The sequence below is a fragment of the Eucyclogobius newberryi genome, unplaced genomic scaffold (assembly GCF_026437365.1).
Source record: "Eucyclogobius newberryi isolate DKJ021-1_F unplaced genomic scaffold, fEucNew1.0.hap1 SCAF_6, whole genome shotgun sequence".
NCBI classification, from domain to species: Eukaryota; Metazoa; Chordata; class Actinopteri; order Gobiiformes; family Gobiidae; genus Eucyclogobius; species Eucyclogobius newberryi.
This window is the reverse complement of record NW_027316278.1, coordinates 34,687,769-34,706,584: the sequence shown is the minus strand read 5'-3', so window position 1 is coordinate 34,706,584 and position 18,816 is coordinate 34,687,769. Positions and strand designations below refer to the sequence as shown.

General features: G+C 41.6%; 1 protein-coding gene across 3 annotated transcripts in view; it reads left to right on the top strand.

Annotated features, from left to right (window-relative positions):
• The window catches only part of vps13a (vacuolar protein sorting 13 homolog A), a 106,094-nt gene that overhangs the window by 16,809 nt on the left and 70,469 nt on the right, over positions 1-18,816 (top strand). For all 3 annotated transcript variants that reach the window (XM_072434102.1, XM_072434100.1, XM_072434101.1), the window contains exons 14-25: positions 1,662-1,724; positions 2,281-2,413; positions 4,603-4,697; positions 4,820-4,962; positions 5,428-5,629; positions 6,721-6,835; positions 8,262-8,398; positions 13,601-13,733; positions 13,895-14,012; positions 14,253-14,397; positions 15,026-15,137; positions 18,548-18,714. In XM_072434102.1, the coding sequence (XP_072290203.1) occupies positions 1,662-1,724; positions 2,281-2,413; positions 4,603-4,697; positions 4,820-4,962; positions 5,428-5,629; positions 6,721-6,835; positions 8,262-8,398; positions 13,601-13,733; positions 13,895-14,012; positions 14,253-14,397; positions 15,026-15,137; positions 18,548-18,714 (1,563 nt within the window). The remainder of the gene's footprint in view (positions 1-1,661; positions 1,725-2,280; positions 2,414-4,602; positions 4,698-4,819; positions 4,963-5,427; positions 5,630-6,720; positions 6,836-8,261; positions 8,399-13,600; positions 13,734-13,894; positions 14,013-14,252; positions 14,398-15,025; positions 15,138-18,547; positions 18,715-18,816) is intronic.

Sequence of the window (18,816 nt, the reverse complement as noted above, 5' to 3'; positions counted from 1 at the left end):
GGTAGAGCCGACTCTGGCTCTTCCTGTACAGTGCGTCTGTGTTATGAGTCCAGTCCAGTTTGTGGTTCAGATGAACACCCAGGTACCTGTATGAGTCCACTCTCTCAATGTCCCGTCCCTGGATGTTCACTGGTGAGGGGGCAGTGGGGTGGCGTCTGCGGAAATCCACCACCATCTCCTTGGTCTTCTCCGCGTTGATGAGGAGGTGGTTCCGCTGACACCAGTCCACAAAGTCCTGCGTCAGTCCTCTGTACTCCGCGTCATCGTCGTTCGTGATGAGTCCGATGATGGCAGAGTCGTCAGAGAACTTCTGCAGGACACAGCTGTCCGTGTCATGTCTGAAGTCTGCAGTGTAAAGGGTGAAGAGAAAGGGCGCGAGGACAGTGCCCTGGGGCGCCCCCACACTGCAGGTCCGAGTGTCAGACACACAGTTCCGGGCTCTCACAAACTGGGGTCGGTCTGTGAGGTAGTCCAGGATCCACTCTGCCAGGTCATACTCCACACCAGCCGTCTCCAGCTTGTCCCTCAGGAGCAGCGGCTGGATGGTGTTGAAGGCGCTGGAAAGATCGAAGAACAGAATCCTCACAGAGCTGCCAGGCTTTTCCAGGTGAGAGAGAGCGGTGCAGCAGGGAGATGACGGCGTCCTCCACTCCGATGCCAGGCCGGTATGCGAACTGCAACGGGTCCATGGCTGAGCTCACGGTGGAGCGGAGGTGGTCCAGGACTAGCCGCTCCAGTGTCTTCATCAGGTGGGACGTGAGAGCCACTGGCCTGAAGCTGTTGAGGTCTTTGGGGCGCGGTGTCTTAGGCACAGGTACCAGACAGGAGGTCTTCCAGACCTGTGGTACCACCCTCAGCTTCAGGCTCATGTTGAAGACATGCTCCATAACTCCACACAGTTCATCTGCGCAGGACTTAAGGAGCCTGGGGCTGATGCCGTCAGGTCCTGCTGCCTTCCTCACTTTAATCCTCTTCAGCTCACTCCTCACCTGTGCTGCTGTGACAGTCAGTGGTTGGCAGGGGGACTGTGTGCTGGGGGGATGGGTGAGTCCAGGCGAAGTGGGGAGCTGATGGTCCGGGGCAGATAAGCGAATGCAGGGCATTGTCCAGCTGTGGAAGAGGGAGCATGCAGCTGTGCAGGGGGAGGGGCGGGTGACCGATCAAACCTCAAGAAGTGAGCATTTAAATCATTCACCCACTGTAGATCCCCCTCTGTCTGTGCAGGGGGGATTATAATAGTTATAATTAATAATAATAATAATAATAATAATAATAATAATAATAATAATAATAATAATAATAATAATAATAATAATAATAATAATAATAATAATAATAATAATAATAATAATAATACGAGTTAACAAATGGTTCCATCTGCTATCTTTTCCTGTATAGATAAATTAAATGAATAATAATTGGTCATTTGTGAAGAATTGATTAACCAATTTCAGCTTTTACCGGTTTTATACCGAAAAAAAAAAATTAGTACACTTCAAATGTAAGCTTTATGTTGTCTACGCTGCCTTCAGCTCTTTGTACTGTTAGTCCCTGTAGAAGACTTTTATGATTTGATTAAGTGTTGTCTTATGAACCCGGTACATGACATCAGGGGAAGGTGCAGTTGAAAGCTTTAAACACTGATCAATGCTTTGTTCCAGGAGCTGGAGAAGACGCTGGATATTTTTAACATCACATTAGCGAGGCAGCAGGCCGAGGTGGAGGTAATAAGACTTTCACAACCGCAAACACATTAACCCCAATACAAGAGCTTATGTTCAAGTCAGGTTTAAGTTTGTCTGTTTAGTTATGTCAAGAAAAAGTATTTCACAGATTTTTAGAACTGTAAAGTGTTAACTGTAGTGATTTTGATAAAGAAATGTGCAGATTTTTGGTCAACATTAGCAATTCATATAAATTGATTGATTGATTGATTGATTGATGATGTTGATTTTTGATGTTGATTTTTTGTTTGCTCAAATTTGGGATCTGAACTCAAAACCTTTGCACAGAAGGTCACCATCAATGTGCTAAAAAGAAACCCTCAAACCATATGAAAAGTACTCTTCAGTCAGTTCTAACATGTAATAGAGTAGAAACAGGTGAAAAGTAAGAAAGTACAAGTGCCTGCTCTCATATGTAGTGAAGGAAAAGATTCCACTGTAAAAAGTATTGAAGTTCAAATTGCTGTTTTTATTTTAGCTTAAGTACTGTACTTTTACTTTTGTGCATTTGAAGTTCCCTGCACTTGAAGAAGTTGTAATGTTTCTTCTTTTTCAGGCGAGTAAAGCCGGCCTGAAGATCTACCGCCCGGGGCTGAAGATGGAGGAGGAGGAGTCCCAGGGCTGGTTCGGCTGGATGTGGAACTGGGGAAATCAGGAAGAGACCGAGGAGAAGGAGCCCAAGAGCGGAGGTAGGAGCAGGAAAGAGACACCATTTCAACATGCAAACATACATATTATTGCACAGCCCCACTGACGTGCTTGTGCCTGTAACGTGACAAGAATATATTGCACCTGTCCAGAAATTAAATATTTATATTATTATAATAAAAGACTCAAGAAGAACACAAGTAATTAATTAAATTACCATTTCAAAGGCTGATGAAAAGTCAGCAAAATAAAACGCAAATAGCCATTTGCATTCTTTAAATGAGACAATAATTGCATGTGTACTGCCAAGTCTCTAGCCAAATTACAGACGAGATGAGACACTTCTGACAGCTTTTCACTTTCTCAAAACATTTCATAACGACGCTAGTCAAGGCCAAAGGTCTTTAATCTTTGTGTGAGGCTGGAGCTGCCCTTTTCCAGAAGTGTGGGACAGAACAGCTCAAAGATGGAGCACCAAGGCGTCCGGACCAGCAGCTTTTTTGGAAGACACTTTGCTAAAATGGCCTGGACACATTTCTGTCAATTTCATTACAGTAGCAGTCATCCACAGAATACAGAATATACTTCATTCTGTACCCAGAAACCCACTGTTCGACACTATCCTCTGTCCACTGTAACAGTCTTGTGCAGTGGCTTAGAGGATTTAAGCACAGTTTTGTATGTGTGCATCAAATGGATAGTGTCATGATCTGAACTGGCCACTGGCTCTGTACGCATTCCTGATGTTGCCCAAGCATTTATCTAGGAGGTTAACTTTTCCAGTGCTACATTTGATATACTGGTCAAAACCAGGAAGTCCTTGCATGATTTAGATCCACCACTCTGAAGACGGCGGCCGGAATGTTCTGAAGCTAGGTAACGTTAGCGTAACACTGAAGACACCTGAGACACTGAAGGCGCAGATTTTGAGGAATTTCGGGTTCCGGGAAATAGAAGGGACCAACGAGCTGGACAAAAGTAAAGCGGTCTGCAAAAAGTGCGGAATTGAGGTAAAGCACTGTGGTAATACCACCAACTTAAAGAATCATCTGCGGCGGCATCACCCTAACCTGTCCTTGGGACCGCTTTTGGGTTAATTATTTTCAAGCATAATAATAATGCACTGGTTAGTGTCCCAGTAGGAATCCACTGTTGCAGATGTAGTCACCTCAATGATGTCCTCCATTTATTGTCCTGAATTATCTTTCTTGAAGGTAGATTAACCTTAACCTTTTCATCAGTCTTCCAGCCATCAGTAACTACCAATACTTGTAAGATTTGCTGTTTAATATTGATATAATACTAGTTTTAATATGTTGCTTCTCTACACAGTCACGAAGTGAAGGAAACGGTTCAAATACATTTTTCATTTTGAATAACATTAACCCCCGGATCAAATCGAAGCTCTACCCATTTCAGCAGGTTATATTTGAATTATTGGTAGTTTTTGATTGCACATAATACAAACATCACTATATTTCCCCATTCTTTATCTACTTTCCTTTGGTCTGTGTTAAACTGTCTCTCATAACATTTTGTAGGTAAAAATAATTAGTTATTTATTTGCAGAAGGCATGAGCCATCACAGCGTGTCATTCCAAATGCATCTTTTTGTGTAACTAAACGTTGGCTTGTGTTATCTGTGTAATCGTTGATTTACACTTCATATTGAATGATGTGTGAAATTGTGAGAAATGACAAACAAACAACTTTGTCTCGTCGTGTCACTTTCTTCTGCTTGTTACACACAAGCAGAAGAAAGTGACACGACGTTTTTGTCCGACACATGTTCTCCCGAGGCTCGTTCACAAGGATTGCGTGTGCGCTCGGTGTGCGTACACCGTTCACCGTGAGGTCAAAAATGTAATTTTTAAGAATTTTAGAAACAGTCAAAGTCATTTTATTTTTGGACTAAAAAGAATTTAGCATTTTCGGTAATTTTAGAGGCCGAACTCCTGAAATGGTCCGACCTAAAGGCTGCATTCTGCAAAGTGACCAGTACTCAATTTGGATCGCGGGCAGAGGGGGCGTACCCTATCCAGATAATATAATAGATCCATGGTCCGCTCACACGAGAAGTCTCAGTCAAACCCATTAAACAGAACTCTTTACTCATGACAGGAGCGACAGTTTAAGTGTAGTTCATCTATTTTACTGGGCAATGATTGATCAAAGGCAAACAAACAAAAATATTACTAATCACTCTGATGCATTATTCCTCTTTTGTTAGGTTTTGATGGGCTGCTGACGCCTGCGGAAAAGTCCAAACTCTACACAGCCATTGGTTACAGTGAGACAGCTGCAAACCCAAACCTTCCCAAAGACGTGAGTCCACCACTTCTCTTAGACCAAAGCACAAGACTGCACTTCCTCCTGAGTCACTGTACCTGCTCTGCGTTATGCAAGGCCATGTCCTGCACCCACTCACACACCAAACTCTCTTCCAGTTCGAGGACATGATGGTGAACTTCCACATGGAGAAACTGTCTGTGTCCATCAAAGACCAGAAAGACAAGAACGAGATCCTCCGGCTGACCGTGGCAGGGCTCCAGTCAAAGCTGACGCAGAGGCCGGGGGCTCAGGCCATCAAGTGCGTCCACATTTATATTTCACATGAATATAGTGTTTGCGAACAGCTCTATCGGGCTGAAGAATTCTCTCATACTTCTCAGAGCCACTTGTGTGTTGAAGCAGTATTCTTGTGGAGAGTAACCCACATGAGGAGCACTTACGGGGCTCTTATGGTCACAGGGTTTGAAAGGTGCAATTGTGAGACTAGTTTCACACCATAACTAACCTTAAGTTTTTGAACGATTTATTCATGAACTTACTTTCTACATTTTTATTCTCCTCTCAGCTGTTTAATTGCATATTCTGAATACAAAAAGATGGAAAACACTTTGATCAAACTTTACGTCACTGAAAATAACCATTGGAGCGCTGGAGGGAGGGATGCCAGACTGAGATCCTCAGTAACACACAGAGAGCTCAAAGTTAGGCTTAGCCAAGCTACAATCGCAGTATTGCTGAATTAACTTCTACACCTTGTTTCCAGACTGACTGCTCAGCTGACTCTGTTCGAGGTCACGGGCCTGGCCAATGAGCACGCAGCTCCCACTCTGCTGTCGTCGAGGAAAGCTGCCACAGGGGCAGGCACTCCTCTGCTCAGCATCCTGTTTGAGACCAACCCCATCGACGAGTGCGCCAACCAGAGGCTCCACGTGAACTCGCAGCCCCTCGAGATCATCTACGACGCTGTGAGTCAGGCTGCAGTGCTCAGATGTCGTTAGAAAACACTCACTAATGTCTAAAAGCTGCAAACTCTACTTTAGATCTCTACAAACATGTTCTGAAATGTTTGGGTCTGACGCTCTTGAACGTGTTTTAAAATATGAACTTAGAACTGATTTGTACTATTAAAGCATAAATTGCAAATCTAATCACAGTTGCAATGCATGTTAGAAAATATATTTTTTCCTTAATTGTTCAGCCCTTTTCAAAATTAGGGTTGCACCAATACTGATAACACTACCAATACAATTTTTTATTTAAATTTAAAGATCCGAGCTTTAAAATAGTTTTAAAGATCGGATTATTTTGATCGAAGTCATATAGCGCTAGCATCACAAGCAACTGCTAATGGAGCTGCCTGGGTCAAAGTTCCACCAAAGAGGTTGAACTCCTTGAGCTACATACAGTACTATATTTGGACAAAATAAGCTATTTAGTTGAATGGCATATAATAAAAGAAGTGGCTCGAATAAACAAATGTGAAATACTTAGATGGAGAGACCTTTTAGCTTTATTTTCAGCTGATATTAGCCTTTTATAACGTTCTTGAGACCGTAGGAGCCTTTTTGATGACATTGTTCATCGGTATCGGACTTGAAAATGCGCTATTGGCACATTCCTACTCAAAATTTCAACTGTGTAAACTAATGATGTGGGAAAACCAGAACAACATGGTTAAAAGATGTGTTGCCGAATGTGTCAGAATGTTAAGTATTGCGATTATACTTTTAGTCACAATCATTTCAGTTGTATTCAAACAAATATGATGTTGCCTTCATGCATTAGACAAACTCTTATCTAAATAAAACTGAGACTAAATCTCTAAATGATGAAAGTTTTCAGTACATATGTGTCAGATGCAGGCTCCTGGTGTTATTGCTCTATAATTAGTTTATTTCAATTTTGATTTGTTGTGATAGCCAAAATTGAAATATCAATACTTTTGCCATATATTGTGCAGCACTGATATACAATATACAGACGTGCTCACAAAGTGTTTTCAGCTCACAGACAGACTTTATATACCTAACCCGTTTCCCGTTTGTGTTTCCCGTAGACCACCGTGAACGGGATGGAAGCGTTCTTCAGAACCCCAAACGACCTGGAGTTAGAAGAACTCACCAACGCAACACTCATGAAGCTCGAGCAGTTCAGGGACCGCACAGCCACCGGTCAGTACCAAGACCAACGTTATAGGGGGTTCTTGTTTTAGAATTAGATCTTGATTAGGTTTTACAGTCCTGCTTTATGTTGTGATCCAAAACCCTGTAAAAGGCCGAGTTCACGTTCTAGACTTTGTTGGTCTCGTAGTCTCAGATGGTTGAGAGCGTTGGTTTTGAAAGAAATGTCAAAAAACATGAACCTCTAATGATGAACCTTTTGATTATTTGTTAAGATGTGGAAGTGCTTTATAACAGTTATTTATTTGTTTTCTGCACTTCCATGGAGCAAAGGATCATGGTCTATGTTGTCCCTCTGTTCTTTTTGGCTGATTCTACAATAGAACCCTTCATTTTAGCAGAGGAGCTTGTAATTGGATTATACTGTGACGGGCAACGATATTATTGAGACTTTTGACAATGCAATACCATGATATTTTGGTTATTGTAACACCCCTAGTGGATAGGCCCTGTAACTACAACAATAAACCAGCTCAACAAATCTGCAATCTGACAATTAAATATCAAATTCTACCATAGAACTCTGACTTGTCTCCAGCTCAATTTGAGGGTTCAAGAACGGCGCAACGTCACATGAACGCACCTCAAACTGAAAACTGTCCCGTATTTAAAGCAAATGGCAGTGAGATTCCACCAACATCCCGAGGAAGTCATTTTCTTCTTGTTTACTTTCTTGGTAATCTCCAGAACTGGCCAAACAAACATGCTGTTAGAAGTGAGTATAATGTACAGGATGGTAGGGGAATGATAGTTTGGGAAATATGTTGCATTATTTGGATGTTTCATGTTTTAGAAACTGACCAATAGTCTGAAAGAACGAACACATTCCATTTTCGCTTATTACAGTTTGAATGAAAATATTCTATTGTTGCAGCCCACAGTTCACGAAGAGCAGGAGAATAGAAACACGCTATAAAAATGTAGATGAATAACCGTTAAGATGGACTTAAATCTAAGGGACTGTGCAGGTAGAGCAAAAACAGTGCATAAGTGCTCTATATCACTGTTCTGGTGTAAGGTCTGACTCATGCAGATGTTTTATTAGCATTAGCAGTATTATTATTTTATCAGCATTATTTCCATAACAATATTCACTACACACTATTTAACAAAGCATCAAGAATGTGCTAAAATGTGCCTGTAAATGTCTTCAAGTATTGCACAAACATGAATTAACCATAAAATCCACTACAAAGGGCAGAAATATCACTTTATACTCTTGTTATTTATTATATAGTCAGAAATGACTCTTGACATTTCTGTCTCTTTTTGAGCTCATTTTAAAAGTTTGAATGATAAATACTTTGCCTAATTGTCACTTGCTTGTCTCCACGGAACCACCAAACAATAACCCTCCACCCGAAAAGTGTGTTTCGTGCAGTATTTGTACTAAGCACTGTTGGCGGTGCCGTTGCAGGTCTGATGTACGTGATCGAGACGCAGAAGACCTTGGACCTGAAGGTGAACCTGATGGCCTCTTACGTCATCATCCCTCAGACCGGTTACTATGACAACACTCAGAGCATCCTGCTGCTCGACCTCGGCCATTTCAAGGTACGGCTCAAGCACTTGGGAACATTGTCATTTCATGTGTTTCTTTGTGATTTGGAGACTGTTCACTCGTGTCTAAGTCCAGCCTGATCACTTTCGGTAGCTGTTTCAATAATCATATTTTATGATTCTTAATTCATCTTTTTTGGGTATGTCCAAACATTTCAGTAAAACTGTAAAAAATATTGCCTTTAATCAACATATTTATTTCATGAGGTATAAAGGCCAAATGTGGTTTTAGGGTCTTTAACCTGTTACCATCCACCTGCGCGCCGGAGCGCATTTTCCATATCTCAAATATTCTCTTATATCATCACTTTTCTTTCCGTGGTCAATACCAGCAAGCCATACATCATTTTAAAGCTTATTTTCTCAATAAAACGAATATGTCATTGATTTACATTGAATAATATGCCCAAGAACCAATTGCCAATAGTTTGTGAGAAAGTCTCAACTTTTACAAACACATGTCCTACCTGTTTGCTGTTTATGATGGACGAAACGGCTTTCATTCTGTATATCCTTGTACTCAGTCTGTCCATAAGGAACCATTGAAAAACAATATCCACTTGTATTTTTCCTGAAGTTATCCGATTTTGAGATATTGTCAGGTAAACAAAGTTTTCTTCTTTGACGATAGTCAGGATTAAGGCTTGTCCAGCGCATTTCTCCGTCCATAACAAATGACCTGTTTGACTTGTAAGATGCTGTTTGGCATTGATCTTTTCTTCAGACTGTTACCTACAGAATGAGACCATCCACGATTTTTTCTGTCCCCGGGTTTGTTCTCTACAGCCTCCGGAGGAAAATAATGCGGCGCTTCAGACGCATTATCAGACATCCAGATAGCGCTGCATGTTAGCGACGTAGCAGACTTTGATTGACATATTATTCTAGCCAATAAGGATACCTTTAGAATGGTGGACGGGACTAAGGCCTTATTCACGCAGAATTGTTCCTATTCTCGTGCGTAAGACTGTAAAGAGCCTAGATTTTTCGGCTGGAGGGACTAGATTTTACGCATAACGTTTTCTGATTTTATTAGCCTTTTGGACGCGCCTCTATATGGGAAATTCATGGGTAAACTCCATCCATCCATCTTCTTCCGCTTTATCTGGGGCCGGGTCGCGGGGGCAACAGTCTGAGCAGGGACTCCAAGACTTCCCTCTCCCCAGACACTTCCTCTAACTCCTCCGGGGGGATCCCGAGGCGTTCCCAGGCCAGCCGAGAGACATAGTCTCTCCAGCGTGTCCTGGGTCTTCCCCGGGGCCTCTTCCCGGTGGGACATGCCTGAAACACCTCCCGAGGCGCCCAGGAGGCATCCGGAACAGATGCCCGAGCCACCTCACCTGGCTCCTCTCGACGTCGAGGAGCAGCGGCTCTACTCCGAGCTTCCCCCGTGTGGCCGAGCTCCTCACCTTATCTCTAAGGGAGCGCCCAGCCACCTGGCGGAGGAAACTCATTTCGACCGCTTGTATCCGCGATCTTTCGGTCACTACCCAAAGCTCATGACCATAGGTGAGGGTAGGAACGTAGACCGACCGAGCTTTGCCTTTCGACTCAGCTCCCTCTTTACCACAACGGTCCGATGCAGCGACTGCATCACTGCAGCCGCTGCACCGATCCGCCTGTCGATCTCACACTCCATCCTTCCCTCACTCGTGAAAAGACCCCAAGATACTTGAACTCCTCCACTTGGGGCAAGGACTCCCCACCCACCTGAAGAGGGCAAGCCACCTTTTTCCGGTCGAGAACCATGTCCTTGGATTTGGAGGTGCTGATTCTCATCCCAGCCGCTTCACACTCGGCTGCAAACCGTCCCAGTGCATGTTGCAGGTCCGGGTTTGATGGAGCCATCAGGACAACATCTTCTGCCAACAGCAGAGATGGAATCCTGTGGTCCCCAAACCGGACCCCCTCCGACCCCTGACTGCGCCTAGAAATTCTGTCCATAAAAATTATTACTCCCTGACGGAGTCCAACATGCACTGGGAACAGGTCTGACTTACTGCCGGCAATGCGAACACAGCTCCTGCTCCGGTCATACAGGGACGTTATGCATAAAATCTTGTCGCCTCCTGACTAAAAATCTGTCTCTTTACAGCCGTTACGCTCGAAAATAGGGACAATTCTGTGTGAATAAACCCTTAGTCCTCCCACCATTCTAAAGCTATTCTTATTGGCTAGAATAATATGTCAATCAAAGTCTGCTACGCGACGGCATCTCGATGTCAAAAACAAACCATGTGCGTCGGAAGCGGCACATTTGTTTTCCCTCCGGAGGCTCTAGAAAACAAACCCGTCGACAGAAAAATTGGTGGATGGTCTCATTCTGTAGGTAACAGTCTGAAGAAAAGATCGATGCCAAACAGCATCTTATAAGTCAAACTGGTCATTTGTTATGGACGGAGAAATGCGCCGGACGAGCCTTAATCCTGACTATTGTCAAAGAAGAAAACTTTGTTTACTTGACAATATCTCGAAATCGGATAACTTTAGGAAAAATACAAGTGGATATTGTTGTTCAATGGTTCCTTACGGACACACTGAGCAGAAGAATATACAGACTTAAAGCCGTTTCGTCCCTCATAAACAGCAAACAGGTAGGACATGCATTTGTAAAAGTTGAGACTTTCTCACAAACTATTAGTAATTGCTCATTTGGGCGTATTATTCAATGTAAATCAATGAGATATTCGTTTTGTTGAGAAAATAAGCTTTAAAATGATGTATAGCTTGCTGGTATTGACCACGGAAATAAAAGTTGTAAGATGTAAGAGAATATTTGAGATATGGAAAATGCCTATCCCAGTGACTTCGGGCCACCTAAGGCCCGAAGTCACTGGGATAGGCTCCAGTCACCCGCGACCCCGAAAGGGAACAAGCGGTAGAAAATGGATGGATGGATGGAAAATGCGCACCGGCGCGCAGGTGGATGGTAACACCGTTATTTTACCGGAGCATAATATCGGTGGACCGATATCGGTGCTTTTGGCTGATAACTCAATGATGTGAATTATGGCTGATACAGATACTGGTCCGTTTGTATATGTGTATCCCTACTTTTTACCATGTTATACCTTTTATCAAAAACATAACTGGAGCTGTATTTTGCTTCAGTCATGCTTCTTTCAGTAATCCTGTGCACTTGGTCAATTTTCAAGTCATTTTACACAAATCAATCTACTTTGGTGGGATGCCACATAGTTAGTTTTATGTTGTGATAGGATGGATGATTTATTCTAATTAATTGCATAATCAGACATTTTTGAAAAAGACTGAATTGTTTTGATTATTTCTTGAACAGATGTATGAGGTTCTTGTATAAATAGGAGAATATCGTCTGCATATAGTGAGATTTTATGGGCTTGTTTTGTTTCAATACCTTTGATTAATGGGTTCAGGCGGATAGCTGCTGCCAGGGGTTCAATAAAAATTGTGAATAGAGACTGAGAGAGTGGACATTACCTTGTCCCCCTGTGTAGTGTGAAGCTTTGTGATGTTAGTCCATTGGTTGTGACTGTGGCAGATGGTGATGTGTATAGAATCTTGATCCAGTTAATAAATTACTCTCCAAAGCTAAATCTTTGTAGTGTGGTGAATAGAAATTTCCAGTTGACCCCGTTCGAAAGCTTTTTCTGGGTCTAATGTGGCTAAGAGTGTGTATTTCTGTTGTAGTGATGAGTAATGCATTAAATTGTATAGTCTGCGGGTGTTGTTGGATGCGTGTCTTCCTTTTATAAAGCCGGTCTGATCAGGATGGATGATGCGTGGTATAACTTTTTCAATTCTAAGAGATAGTGCTTTACTGATCATTTTTATGTCAACATTTTATAAGTGAGATGGAACGGTAATTAGATGTGAGTGTGTGTGGTCTTTGTTGGGTTTAGGGATGAGTGATATTAGGGCTGTATTCATGTGGGAGGGGAATGCAGTGTTTTGTTTTATTTCTTTATTGTTCTAGTGAATAATGGGAATAGGGTTGACCAAAAATGCTTATAGAACTCGGCAGGGAAGCCATCCGGTCCTGGTGCTTTATTATTTTGCATGCTTCTATTTCAGTGATTGGCATTTCGAGAGTGTTCCAGGTTGAGTTTTGGTATGAGGGTGTTATCGAGGAATTGGTTTATGTCTTCTTGATTTGGGTCCAGATCAGATGAATATAATTTTGAGAAGTATTCTTGATAAGTGTTGTTAATTTCAGTTGGTGAATTGGTTAGCTTCCCCGCTGAGTTCCTAATAGAGGTTATTGTTGTTTCTGTATTTCTTTTGATTTGATTAGCCAAATATTTTCCGGATCTATTGCTGCGATGGAAATTCTCTTGACGGAGTCTGTGAATAAGTAATTGGTTTCTTTTGTTTATTATTTCAAAGAATTAATTTTTTCTTAGTTCTTTATGGATGGTTTCTGATGGATTATTTGCATCTAGGATTTCTAGTTCTTTTATTTTGTCTTCCAGTTGGACTTCTTTTTCTTTTTCCTTTTCCTTCTTTTATGGACTGAATATGAAATTATTTCCCCCCGTAGTACTGCTTTCCATGTTTCCCATAGTAATGTGGCTGATTACCCTGGAGAGTCATTTATTTCAAGGAAGGATGTCCAGTCTCTCCTGAAGTAGCTGTCAAATTCTGGATCTTTTAAAAGAGATGTGGTGCAGGTGGGGTGCAGGTATGTTCCATGTGAGGGTTAATGGTGCGTGGTCGCTAATATTGATGGCGTGAATTTTTGTTTCAATGAGATTTGGTATAATTTAATTACTGGTTAGAAAGGAGTAGGTTTGGTGGACATTGGAGTAAAAAGTATATTCTCTGTGGAGTAGATGTTGGCCTTGGCGATGGCCAAGGCCAAAATCACTCATAAATTGTTTTATTGTTTTGGAGGATTGCATGCATTTGTTTGTATGTTTTGACCGGTCTATTGATTGATTAATTGATGACGGTGTTTCAATCTCCCCCTATAATTATAGGGGAGTTGGAAAGATTGGAGAGAGAGAGGAGAAGAAATTAGAAAAAAGAGGGGTCATCAGAGTTTGGACCATAAATGTTGCCGTTTGTAATTGGAATATTATGTATTGAAATGTTAATGATTATAAAACGGCCCAACTATTCTAATATATCATTGAGTGCTTGATGATTCAAAATGTCTTCTATAAACGGCACGCTGAACCCCTCGAATAGCCTGACACATTGTTATTACTTAATCAGATGTTGAGTCAGAGCAAGAAGCACCTGCCGCAGCTCTCCGTCACCTGCAGCAACATTGAAGACATCATGTCCAGAGCCTACGACAGCTTCGACATCCAGCTCAGCAGTCTGCAGTTCCTCTACAGCAAGCCAGGTACGTCGACAACAACCAATAGTAAAATGTACATGAAATATAGTAGTTGGCCCACATCATACACATATTTTATAGTATTAATAGCCATATAAAAGATTAGTTTTGTGTCCATGGTTCACAGTGGTCGTATATAGTGGTTCCGTTATTTGTTTTTGTGTCAGATGGAGACTGGAAAATGGCCCGTAAACAGAAGGAGTCCCCTCTGCACATCCTGGAGCCGGTGGATCTGAAAGTGATGTTCAGCCGCGCCATGGTGGTCAAAGACTATCGGATGGCCAAGTAAGTCTGCGCTCTTCATGTGTGTTGGATGTCCTCCACTCTGAGCTTTAATGACAGATCAGTTCAAGCTGGTAATGTTCCTGTAGTAACCAGTAGGGTTCAGCAATGAATCAGAATACTGACTGACTACTTTACTCGTTATCTTCAATACAAACACGTACTGTTCTCGTGCTATGAAGGCTTTTAGAAGCAAAGCGCCGTTACTCAATGAAAATTAGATCACATTTTCTCCTTTTGCAGGTATAAGCTGTCTGGAGAGCTCCCGCGGCTGTCTTTGCGTATTTCTGACAACAAACTGCACAGCGTTCTGGAGCTGGTGGACAGCATCCCGTTGCCTGAGAAACGACCTCCTGCTCGCTCCAACCCACACCAGGGCTCCATCAAGGTACAGGCACAAACTGAAGCTTGTTTTCCACCACTGCATCCTGGCTGAGCAAGTACAGAAGTAACAGCGCTGTACTGAAGTCACTCTCTACTAGTACTTTCTACTCCACTACATCTTTTAACTGGACTTCCGTATGGTTCGATGGGTTCTTTCTCAGTATGTTCATGGTGACATCCTACATAAAGGTTTTGAGTTTAAAAAGTATAAACTAAAATTACGTAATAAATTTGTTTTTAACGCAATTCTTTATCAAGATCACTACATTTGATTCAAATGTTTTTTTAAATACTTTTATTTAATTAAAAAAATATATTGAATGTGATACTTTTAACTTTTATTATTTTTGTTCATGCATCTATACTTTTACTTAAGTGACACAATTGAGTACTTCTTCCACCACTGCCAGGAATACATCAAAAAGGTTTACAACTGCCCTGGAAATGTAAATGTTTGAAAAAGTAAGAATCACAACAGTAAAATGTGTGCCATTTTCCCCATTCAGCCTTTGGGAAAATGCATTCAAAGTTTTGCTGTTTAATTCCTGCTCCAGCTCTTTTTTGTTGTTCAAAATCAATATTTGTAAGAGTTCTGGAGATTCTCATACCAGTCTGTTCTTTGTTGTTTTTAGCCCAGGACGTTCACCCCTCAGCTCACTCACAGACGCCCGCTGAGCCTGGCAGACCAGCGCTCCTCGCTCTTCTTTGAGTCCTGTGAGACCATCACCAGCGCCACCTCACTGGGTAAAGGATGATCTAACCCTTCTTTTATTCATAATTTTGTTTTAATTCATTTTTTGTGTTCAGTTTTATTGAACATGTTAAGACTGTTTTAAGAGTGTACAAGAAGGTGTCATTTTTTACTGCAATTATAATATATATTAGAATTATTTGTTTTGAATTATATATGGTTTAATTTAGGTTCATTTCATGGCAAACCAATGAGAGCCTTTTTTAATGACACTGGCACTAAAAATAAAAGGCATTTACTCGTATTTAATATTTAATCGTATTTCCATCGTAGGTCCACTTCGAGACATATCCGGAAATCACATTGTATAATTTTTTTAAATAAATGTGTATGTTATGGCTGCATACAAGTATTTGAACACCTGAGAAAATAAGTGTTCAGTGTAGGGCTGCAGCTATCGATTATTTTAGTAATCGATTAATCTATCGATTTTTTTCTTCGATTAATCGATGAATCGGTTAATTTTTTTGTACAATCCGTAAACCATTTAAAAGCATATTAAATCGTTTTTTAAATAAACGTTATATTTCATTGTAATAAACAAATAACAAATTGAGTGATTCTGCCTAAAAAAAAAACACATTTTATTCTTAATTTCACATAAGTTTGTCCCCAAAACAGCAACATTTCACTTCACCAGTCCAAGTGTTCTGTTTGAACATAAAGAATATATAAAGAAAATATATAAAGGGCTAATCAACTTGTCACCAGACTGTAACAGTTACAGTATGAATTCATTTGCGTTTCTGTCACATAACTTAAAATAAGACATTAGTTTGTAAAACATTGTGTGTGGGACAGTGATGCTGGTGTTTTGAGCGGTGGCTCTACATTTTGCATTTTGTCACTTTACGGCGTTGGCTCAGTGTCATCGCGGACTTTCTGTTTCACATCAGATTATTACAACACGGTCCTCCTGCTGTTTCCATAGATGTATTGACCGTTTCAAGGCGCCGCAGAGGAGCGTGTGGCATGTTTGAAACGTACGAGTGTGACAGGGAAGCAGAGTGTGGAGCGGGGGTCCGCGGTGGCGCGGTGAGGACGCGGGTGCTGGGGCGGGCGGCGCGCGGAACTAGTGGTGGTTGCTCGCGGCAGCTCGCGGCACCGAGTTCTTTTACACAACAAAACTCTTCCCGATCACATCTATAATAGATCCATGAGTCACACTCGTGAGTTTAAAACACGCCGCTCTCTCTGTTGTGCTTCAGCTGCTTCAGGAAGAAGTTCCATGGGAAACAAAAGCGCCACAAGTCGTTCCGTGCGCTCCGCGCGCCACAGATTCACTTGTTTTTAATAAAATATGTAAATTAAACGAAGCATCGAATCAATAAAATACTAATCAAAGCTTTTTTGTAATCGAATTATTCGATTAATTCCAAGTTCAGTGCTCTCCCCAGGAAGGGATGGTAAATATGCCTCATGCAAAAAAAGCTTTTCCAACTTTTCTGCGCCCGCTGCGCTAGCCCCTGCTCCCCGCCCCCCTGCTTCTTATAGAGCCACTCCTTGGTTCTCCTTGCTTCAGGTCATTGTCATGTTGGAAGACCCAGGCACGACCCATCTGCAATGCTCTGACTGAGGGCCCAAAATCTCACAATACATGGCCCCATTCATTCTTTTCTTAATACAGGGCAGTCGTGCTCTCCTCTGTGTAGAAAAGCACCCCAAAGCATCATGTTTCTACCTCCATGCTTCCCAGCTCTCTTCAGGTGATTGACCAGCTCCTCCATTTTAGTTCTGGGCAGATTCCTCACCTTTCTTATCAGTGATACCCCATGAGGTGAGATCTTGCATGGAGCCCTTGTCCCAGGTAGATTGACGGTAATCTTTAGCCTCTTCCATTTTCTAACTATTGCTCCAACAGTTCTTCTTTCACCAAGCTGCTTGCCAGTTGCCTCATAGCCCATTCCAGCCTTGTGGAGGTATACAGTTTAATCTCTGGTGTCTTTTGACTGCTCTTTGGTCTTGCCCATGGCAGTAGTTGGAGTCTTATTGATTGTGGGGTGGACAGGTGTCTTTATGCAGTTAACAAACTCAAACAGATGCAAATAATTTAAATTAATAAGTGGAGAAGAGGTGGACTTTTAAAGACACACTAACAGGTCTTTGAGAGCCAGAATTCTTGCCGATTGGCAGGTGTTCAAATACTTATTTGTAGCAATAACATACAAATAAGTTATTTAAAAATCATACAATGTGATTTCTGGATTCTTTTTTTCGATTATGTCTCTCAGTGGAAATGCACCTACCATGAACATTTCAGAACTGTCCATAATTTCTAAGTGGAGGAAATTGCACATTGCAGGATGTTCAAATACTTACTTTCCTTACAGTAGTATTAAATGCTCATCATTACTGTTATTTCAGGTTTAGTTTGGTGTTTATTAATAGTAAAAATGTCATCTTTATTGTTTTTAGTCAATTTAATTTCTCTAGGCTGTGGGGCGTGGATGCATTTGTATCCCATGGGAGGGGCACCAGAAAAAGGGGAAGTGAATAAGGGCATTGCACGCATTGCATATGTGGTTCCTAGTTTTCAACGTTTGCTGAATTTCTCTACATTCTCTTTTCATTCCACACTACGACTGTCTTGTCTAATAAAGCCTACAGACCAGAAAACGCTCAAATCAGATTTAATTAAAAATTGTACTTGATCAGTATGGGGGAAACCGATTTGGTCTTATTATGATTAGAACCTGCATAGCTATCAACAGCTAAACTAATGCAAGAATCCCCTGCGTTTCAGATTTGAGTCTTCTCTCAAATAAGAATACTCCTGAACATTTTAAATAACACATTAACTGGGTGCTGCCCGGTGGTCGAGTGGTTGTGGCACAGCACACATATGCTTGGCCGCAGTGTTGTGAGTTTGAATCCTGACTCCGACAGTTTACTGCCCATTCTCCCTTTCCTGTCTAATAAAGCCTACTGGCAAAAATATGTATGTCTTAAAAAACAAACAAACACCTGAACTGAAACATAATACTGAATGAATTGCATATCTAATCACTAAAGCAATACTTGTAAACTTGTAAATGTAAGGAGGCTGACAGCCCATTAAAGGGCTGATGGTAAACAAAGAGGCTAGTTTGTTAGTGAACAAAGAGGATTCGTTTCTGGTGAAACCAAAAACACCCTTTATCAGGAGTTCCCGCCCGGTGGGCAGGGCCTACTCAGAGTAGGATAAATATCTGAGTTGTCTGTCTTGATTCGCAGATTGACAATGACTCTCAGATTAGTGTTGAAACGTTTTGTTTTTCCTAAAAGCAGAGTCCAGATGACGACAACTGAATATTTTTCTACAATGGAACACTCCTGGATAAAGGGATTACACCGACATACTTGTAAATTCCTTTTTATTGTCATACTTCAGCCCCAGTAAAAGTCCCATTTGTCTGTCTCCCAGGCTCTGAGGAGGACCTGTTCTACGACGCACCAACCTCTCCCCTCGAGAACAAGTCCTTCTTCCCTGACGATCCAAGGCCTCTGAGCACCGTCAACAAGAAGAAATTCCTCCAGGACGACACCAAGAAAAACATGACCGACTTAATACTGAACTTCGAAATTGACAAGGTACTGAAAAAGATGCAAAATCTTTTCCATGTCAAAGTTGCACAAGCACGACATTTTATAATACTTTCTACTTACTAGAATACAGTGCTTCAAGTTAATGCT